Source organism: Trichechus manatus, unplaced genomic scaffold (genome assembly GCF_000243295.1).
Source record: "Trichechus manatus latirostris isolate Lorelei unplaced genomic scaffold, TriManLat1.0 scaffold00003, whole genome shotgun sequence".
In the NCBI taxonomy this organism is placed as follows: Eukaryota; Metazoa; Chordata; class Mammalia; order Sirenia; family Trichechidae; genus Trichechus; species Trichechus manatus.
The window spans coordinates 8,885,082-8,894,221 of NW_004443939.1; the positions used below are offsets into that span (position 1 = coordinate 8,885,082).

Genomic DNA, 9,140 nt, shown 5'->3' on the forward strand with positions numbered 1-9,140 from the left:
AACATGTGTAGTAACTGTTAAATGAGAAACTATTTTGTTCTGTAAGCCTTCATCTTAAGTGAGAATAACAGCACTATTGGAAGAGTGTAGTCAATGTCACTGAACTGTGCATGTAGAAATTTTTGAAATGGTGTATCTTTGACTATGTGTATTTTCACCAAAAACATAGGTTGAGAAGTTAGACGGTTGATGTGTTGTGGGGTTTTTAACCAATGTCATAAAATAATATGTGTACTACTGTTTCATGAGAAACTATTTGTTCTGTAAGCATTCTCCTGAAGTACCATAAAAAAAAAAAAAACAAGACTAAATGGGCACATCAGTTCAGGGGCAAGGACGAGCAGGCAGGAGGGGACAAGAAAGCTTGTAATGGGGAACCCAAGATCAAGAAGTGGAGAGTGTTGACACATTATGGGGTTGGCAACCAATGTCACAAAACAATGTGTATTAATTGTTTAATGAGAAACTAATTTGCTCTGTAAACTTTCATCTACAGCACAATAAAAAAAAAAAAAGTTCTATAGTTCAAGTACATTCAAGGTAGTCTGTAACACATGGGGTCACCATGAGTCAAAATCAACCGGACAGAAACAGGTTTGGTTTTGGTTTGGGGTATGGGGCATAGTAGAATAAGTAAGCTTTACAGACAAGAGAATTTTTCAGGCTCAAGAGAAAGATAGCTGAGTGGCATACCAGGACAGTAGAATATTGAGGTTAAAATGAAGGGCTCATATTAGAGATCTCAAACTTTTCTGTAAAAGATGAATTAGAGAAACAAAGATGGATAATAAGAGAAATGATTTGGTATAAACCTCATATTCAAATGAGAAGGCATTAATTAGTAAAAAGCCAACTCTGGTCTAGTCTCCCTCTAATACTACTCTGCAGTTCAGGATCAAGAAATCGATCAGACATTCAACATTAAGAATTAGTGAGATAAGTAAAAGTAAAGGTCAGTAAAGAATATGTGTTCCAATTGATGAAACAGGCAAGACTGAAACAGTTGATACTATGTGGAAAGCATTTAGTTCGGGAGATAATGAATTGAATAAAGTCAACTGGACTGATTAAAAGATTGAGCCTATCTGGGCAGAATTATGAACAGATATAAGGCTAAAAACCACTGAGGTTATAAATAAGCCTATATCCAGGAAACCCTACTCATCTAAGATTTTCCTCAGAAATAAAGATCTGAAGAAAACTTTTCATTAGATTCTGCTACTTAGGCAGAAACATGATACCAAATTAACAAAGGAAAGACTAAGAAGCCAAGCATAACTTTTAGGATGCTAACAGTAGCACTGTTAGAAAACCTGGAACTACCACAGAAAACATTTTGCAAAAAGAAAATATAGTAGAATAAAAAGACTACAAAATCTGAAATCAGATGACTAGGGTTTGAGTCCCAAGTTAGGCAAATAATTTTACTCTCTCTAGCTCTCAGTTCCTCATCTAGAAGATGGGAATAATAATAACAGTAAATAACATGGGAATAGCAATAGCAGTAGCTAACGTGTTGAATGCTTATTATGTTCCAGGCATAGTTAGAAGTGTTTTTCATGTATTAACTCATTTAATCCTCACATTAACCTTATGGAGGCTATTATTACCATTTTAGAAATACAAACAGTCATGAAGATGGCTCCAGAACTGGACGACATTTCTTTCTGTGATTTGACAGCATCTAATAACAGTAGCAAGAGATGAGGAAATTAAGACACAGAGAGGTTAGATCAACTGCCCAAAATTACACAGCTATTGAACTATGTATAGGCAGAACTTAAACCTGTGCAACATGACCTCAGAGCCTACATTCTTTACAATGTTCTTTTTACCAGCCTTTCTTAGTTATGAAGATGAGTATGTAGTAAAATGTGGTAGTGCTTTAACTGTACACAAATTTTTATCATAACTGGTAAATATCAAGTGACAGGACAAAATAATCCAAACAAAATCTTAGATAATTAATCTATAGTCAACATTCTATAAATGTCTACTGAGTACCTGTTACATGCCGGAGGATGATTATAAAGGTTAACAATGCATGGGACTCATCTTCGAAAAGCCAGGAGGACAGACAAGTATAAGAGGCAATTACTTGGACAAAATATACAGTCTGCTTTTCAATGATAAGCTGGGGTAAGTAGTTCCCAATCAGTAATATAAGAATAAAGAGCTTTGAGAAATCATCAAATCAGAACTCAAAAAATAACAGCACTAAATGCAAAGAGTTAAGAAATAATTGCACCAAGAAGATTACTACAGTTCTTTAAAAGTAAAGGTTTGATCTCATCCCAACATTATTGGCACAAATCAAAAAAACAGAAAATAACAAATGTTGGAGAGGCTGTGGGGAGATTGGAACTCTTATGCACTGCTGGTGGGAATGCAAAATGGTACAATCATTTTGGAAAATGATATGGTGTCTCCTTCAAAAGCTGAAAGCAGAAATACCACATGATCCAACCATCCCACTCCTAGGAATATATCCTAAGAAATAAGGGCCATCACAGGAATAGACATATGCACACCCATGTTCATTGCAGCATTATTCACAATAGCAAAAAGATGGAAACAACCTAAGTGCCCACTGGCAGATAAATCGATAAACAAACTACGGTACATACACACATGGAATACTACACAAGGATAATGAACAATGATGAATCTGCAAAACATCTCACAACATGGATGCTGAGTGAAATAAGTCAATCACAAAAGGACAAATACTGTATGAGACCACTATTATAAAAACTCATGAAAAGGTTTACACACAGAAAGAAACAATCTTCGATGGTTATGAGGGAGGGGAGGGGTGAGGAGGGAAAAACACTAACTAGACAATAGATAAGTGGTAACTTTGGTGAAGGGTAAGACAGTACACAATACTTGGGAAGTTAGCACAACTTGTAGAAGGCAAGGTCATAGAAGCTTCATAAACACATCCAAACTCCCTGAGGGACCAAATTACTGGGTTGAGGGATGGAGACCATGGTCTCACGGGACATTTAGCTCAAGTGGCACAATATAGTTTATAAAGAAAATGTCTACAACCTACTTTGGCGAGTAGCATCTGGGTCTTAAAAGCTTTTGAGTGGTTACCTAAGATACTCCATTGGTTCTACCCCATCTGGAGCAACAGGGAATGAAGAAAACCAAAGACATGAGGGAAAGATTAGCCCAAAGGGCTAACGGACCACAACTACTACAGCTTCCACCAGACTGAGTCCAGCACTAGATGGTGCCCAGCTACCACCAAAAACTGCTCTGACAGGGATCACAATAAAGGATCCCAGACTGAGCCGAGAAAAACAAAGAACAAAATTCTAAAATCAGAAAAAAAGACCAGGCTTACTGGTCTGACAGAGACTGCAGAAACCTCGAGCGTATGGCCAACAGACACCCTTTTAACTCAGTACTGAAGTCACTCCTGAGGTTCACCCTTCAGCCAAAGATTAAACAGGTCCATAAAACAAAACAAGACTAAATGGGTACCAGCCCAAGGGCAAGGACGAGCAGGCAGGAGGGGACAGGAAAGCTGGACGAATGGAAATGGGGAACCCAAGGTTGAGAAGGAAGAGTGTTGACACATCGCGGGGTTGCAACCAATGTCACAAAGCAATATGTGTATTAATTGTTTAATAAACTAATTTGCTCCGTAAACCTTCATCTAAACCAAATAAAACAAAAAACATATAATGTTCCATATGCTTTTTGACTCAACCACTACACTTATCAAAAGAATTTTCCTACAAAAAAAAGTAAAGGTTTGTGGACAATCATGAAGTTTTATTGGGCATTTACTACATGCAAAGCACTATTCTAAGCACTTTACAGGCACTGATTTATTTAATTCTCACAACAACCCTATGAGGTAGGTCCTACTATTATTTCCATTTTATAAATCTCAAAAATGAGGCAGAGTGAGGTGAAGTAACTTGCCCAAGTTTACACATTTAAGGAATGGCAGTGCTGGGATGTCAAACTCAAGGAGTTTGTATCCAAAGCTTGTGTTATATACTTCTTCTAGCAGGAAACGAAGAAGCAGAACAAGAATTTATTCAGGAGTATTATTCAATCATATTCAATAACAAGGAGGAAAGTACCTTTAGCAGATAATAATTCATCACCTATAGAAGTTCTGTCCTTGGCCCTCCCTCCAAATTAAGTCTGCACTGGAATAGCTCATCTACTCTCCTGGCTTCAAGTCATAATCTATTTGCTGATGACTCCCAAATCTAGATTTCCAGCCCACTTTCTTCTGTGCCTTAAATCAGCACCAACAACCTAATAGATATTCCCCTTGTATGATCCAACAGCACCTCAAAATCAACAGGTTCAAAATTCAATCATTATCATCCTACTTCATTTCCACCCTCAAACCATTCCTCCTTCTGTACTCCCTTACCTCAATGACCACCTCCATCATCATCCACTTGCCCAAGTCAGGAACCTGGATGTCATCCTAGACTCCTCAATCTTCCTCAGCTTCTATATCCAATCAGTCATCAATTGCTGCCATTTCTACGTCCTAAGTATCTCTCCAATCAGTGCCTGGCTCTTCATTTCTATTGTCTCCCTTAATTTTATAACTCTACAAGGCTATCCTAATTTGCATTTTGTGTTGTTTTACACAACTGGCATCTTTTTTCTTATGGGTTTGTCCTGTCCCATCTGATAACAAATTCCATGAATGGAGAACAAACACTGTATATACGTCATAGCTAACTCCCCATGGGCACTTTACTTATCAGCATAGTGGTTTCAGAGATAAACTTTTGGTTCTATAAAAGAGAAATTAATACTGAGAATGAATGTCAAGTAATACATAAGTTCATATTACATCTTTTTTAAAATGACATTACCTTCAGAAATGAGACTCAACTACTTTACCCCCCGCAAAAAAGTAATAATTTCCTACTAAGTCTATCACAACACCCTAGGATATACTAATTATGTTAAGTGTTCAAAGACAACTATTCACTATGCTAAGTGCTTTACACAAATTATGCCATTTAAGATTCAAAACAATCCTATGAGTTGAGTACTATTATATTACCATTTTCCACATAAGGACATTAAAACTTAGATTAAATATTGGCCAAGGTTCCAAGTTTGAAAATTACAGTCAGGATTTGAACCCATGTCAGAGCCTGACACTAGAGCCCATGTTCTTAATTTTAAGCACATGCCTCCTAAAGAGAAAATGAAATTTGTTTTAAAGCTTGAAGAAAAAAAAATTAAACACAAAGCTTAAGTTAAAACGATTTTAAGTTTAAATGAAAAGCATGCCAAAGTTCAGTAAAGTAAAACTATGGAAGGTTGGGCAGGTAAGAAAGGACCTGTTTGGTATGTCTAATTATCTTAGAGAAAAAGTCACCAAACTACAAAGATTTAGAGTCACAGAAATACAACTGTGTGAAAAGTAATATATTTTAGTGTTTCCTTTTTTCTTGTTGTTGTTAGCTGCCTTCCAGTGGATCTACAACTCATGGTGACCCCATGTGTTACAGAACAGAACTGCTCCCCTAAGGTTTTCTTGGTTGTAATCTTTATGGAAGCTGATTGCCAGGCCTTTTCTTCCACGGAGCCGCTGGGGAGGTTCAAACTGCCAAACTTTAGGTCAGCAGCCTATTGCGAAGTGACACCGAGCTCCTCCTTTTTTCTTAGGACATTATAATTCACAGAAATATGGTTTTATTAAAACAGAAACTGTCTAGTGTCTTATACATTAGCATATTCCACAAAGGAATTGTACAAAACTAAGAATCCTTCATGGTAATTCAATTTTTTTTTGGGGGGGGGGGAAGGGCAGAGGGGTAGCAACTAACCAATCACAAGTAGGTAAATAGTTCGAAAACCTCAACCTTGATAACTTGCTTACTTTCAGACTCCTAAAATATGAGTCAAAGAGCCAGTATATAAAGAACATTGCCCATCATCCATCTTCCTCTGGTTCTATAAGAAACACAGGCACATATTTAAATTCACCGGCTACTAAGATCAAGCTTCAACCTACAATTCGTGAAATTCTGACCGATGGTGCAGACCACGGCAGTGCAGACCACAGGTCTAACTTTTCATTTGGGCAAAAAAAAAAAAACCAAACCCGTTGCCGTGGAGTCATTCTGACTCATAACGACCCTACAGGACAGAATAGAACCGTCCCATAGGGTTTCCAAGGCTGTAAATCTTTACGGAACCCGACTGCCACATCTTTCTCCCGCGGAGCGGATGGTGGGTTAGAACTGCCGACCTTTCGGACATTTTAAATTCACAAGCCCACTTTGAATTGGGCCCTGGGTGCAAAGCGAGTTCCTGTCAGATTTCTCAGGAAGGGTGACAGGCGTGGAAGGGCGGCTTCCCACCGGCCACAGCACGCCGAGCACCTCTCCTTTGGTTGGGATGGAGGAGGGCGGACGCCAGTACCCTCCTGGGGGCAAACGGAGGGTGGGCGGAAAAAGTGGAAGGGGCAAAACGCCGCTACGTCCCCAGGCCAGCCCGGGGGTGGGGACACAAAAGAATTTGGGAAGCGCCGGCCGGCGGCCGAGCTCCCGCAACCGCCCTTCAGTAAACCGCCGCGAAACTCCAGGCCCGGGCCGCCGATGAGCCGGCTGAGGCGGGCGCGCTGGCTTACGCGACCCTCAGCGCTCCCCTGAGAGGCGCAGCCCAGGGTGTGGGAGGAAGGCCGAGATCCGAGAGCAGCGCGAGGCCTCAGGGGCGCTCACAGCAGCCGCAAACGTCCTCTGTCTCTCAGCCCAGGCGCGGGCCAGGCCGCGGGATCCCGACGCCGGCCTCGCCACACCCACCCGCCTCGTAGGCCCGGCCAGGGAGGACTCTCCCACTCATCCTCCGCCTGCGGCGGCGAGCCCCATACCCGAGATTTACCTGCTGATCTTCTGAGCGAAGGCGCGGCGCTCCGCCATCGCTGCTGCGGCGCGGCGGCGGCGGCGGCGATCTGGGCGCGGACGGGCAGGCGCGAGCTTCGTCGTTCGCGCTCCCTCCCTCGCGGCCTCCGCCAGTCCCGGCTCCGGACCCGGGAGGCTGGGGCTGGCGGCCGGAGCCGGGAACGAGCCCTGCCGTAATGCTCCTTAGAGGCGCGCACGAAGAAAGTGGTCCTCCTCCACCGCGTCAATCCTGGCAGCATCCCGGGCTTCGGAACACAGCTGCTGCCGGCGGGGGCGTGGGGGAAGAACGGGGCGTGGAGGAACCTAGACACCAGCCCTCGCCGCCGGCAGAACCCAGAGGAAGGAGAGAGAAGCCAGAGAGGAGTTAGCGACCCTGCAAGGCAGGAAAACAAGATAATTGAACGAATAAGGGGAGCTTGGCTTTCCCGAAAAGGAAGGGAAGGAAATGGAAGATGGACTTTGCCAAGGGGGGCTGTCTGTGCTTTGCCGCCTGGGATGGCCGGGTTCGTGTTCCTGCAGTGCCCATCTCCTAGCAGCTTAAAGCACTTTTTTTTTCTGCTTGGGGTCTGGCTGGAGGAAGAATAGTTTTTCTTATAGAAAAAGAGCCAGAAAAAGCTTTTCTTCTGCAGAGGTAACAATAAGTTAACATGAGGTGCTTAGCTAGCCAGGCACTGGGTTAAGGTTTTACATGCATGATCTTACTTTAGCCTTCACAACAGCCCTTTGAGGTAGGTTCTGTTATTAACCCCATTTTGGAGAGACAGAAATGGACGCAGAGAAGCTAAGCGACTGACCCCAGGTGGCAAAGATGGTACACCCCTCATCTGATATCCAAACCCAGAACCCAGGCCTTCTCTCTGAGGACAAGTGTTTCTACGTTAAAAATACCCTTCCTGTTTTGATAGGAAGCCTAGGGGACAGTCAGTTGAAGATAATGGTGATGGAATAATTTGGAAAAGGGTAGTGAGAATGGCAGCACAACTGGAAGAATGTGATCGATGTCACTGAATTGTACATGTAGAAATTTTTGAAATGGTGTGTCTTTGGCCATCTATATTTTTACCAAAAAAAAAAAAAGCCCTCCAGGGTTGAGAAGGGAGAGTGTTGACACGTGATGGGGTTGTTGACCAATGTCATGAAACAGTATGTGTACTGACTGTTTAATGAGAAACTATTTGTTCTGTAAACCTTCATCTAAAGTACAATTTAAAAAAAAATACTCTTCCTGAGTCCATTGCTTCCCGCTTTTGAGTCTCATTTGTGCGTGTGTATGTCTCCATATATCTATACCTATGTATCTCCAGATGAGCTCTCTATGTATATGTTCAGATGAGCTCTAACATACTTTCCCATTTTGATATTCTATTAAATTATCTCTATGTTTACTCAAACTGGCCTTGCCCATAATATCCTATAAAATAGAGACCAGCAGAGATCATGTCTTACTGTTGTTGTAAAACATGTTGTAATCCCATAGTGTCTAGAATGCATATTTGCTGATAACTGAAGTTGTGGTGAAACTAAGAAAAATAGCTTGCTTTCTTATAGTGCTTGTCCAGTTAAGTATTGCAAGAATTTGATATGCGTATCTGTTTATTGTTATTATATTTATTCTCACGGTGTCGCATGGAGTATGTTGGATACTTGTGTTTCTCTCTTTTACAGTGGGAAAATCTGTAGTATGGAGCCATTAGGTCACTTGCCCAGAGTTACACTCTGAGTCAGAGATGAGAGCTTCAATTATCTGTAACTTCCTGTCTAGTGCTCTATCCACTGTGGGAAGGCTTAGTTTATTGTATAGCAATGCTCATTCTACTAACACACTGCTTTTTAAACACAGTGGAAGAAAAGTTAGTCTATTCAAAGAAGATACATAGTTAGCTTCTACCTAAGTGCAAGAGTCCAGCTAAGTGTTCTAGAGAACACAAAGCTGAACTAGGCACAGTACTGCTCTTAAGAAGTTTGAGTCCATTGGGGAAAATGAGACAGCTACTCAAAGAACTGTAAGTCATGGCTAACACTATATCCTTACATTTAAGACTCTCCAGCCTAGAAGGCCCAATCAAATTCTGTCACTTTCTTACTATGTGAGCTTAGGCAAGTTATTTAACCCTATCTCTAAAATGGGATAAATAATTGTACCTACTTGGAAGAGTTGTGAGGGTTCACTGAGTTAATTCATTAAATGTTCTTAGAACAGAGCTTGGCACACAGTAAGTACTATACATATTA

General features: G+C 41.5%; 1 protein-coding gene across 4 annotated transcripts in view; it reads right to left on the reverse strand.

Moving 5' to 3' along the window:
- The window catches only part of DOCK7 (dedicator of cytokinesis 7), a 288,307-nt gene extending 281,171 nt beyond the window's left edge, over window positions 1-7,136 (reverse strand). For all 4 annotated transcript variants that reach the window (XR_002823979.1, XR_002823980.1, XM_004369004.2 and 1 more), the window contains exon 1: window positions 6,889-7,136. Coding sequence is in view for 2 of the 4 variants with exons in the window: in XM_004369004.2 (XP_004369061.1) it covers window positions 6,889-6,926 (38 nt within the window). In the remaining 2 variants the exon portion in view is untranslated. The remainder of the gene's footprint in view (window positions 1-6,888) is intronic.
- Between the last annotated feature and the right edge of the window lie 2,004 nt (window positions 7,137-9,140).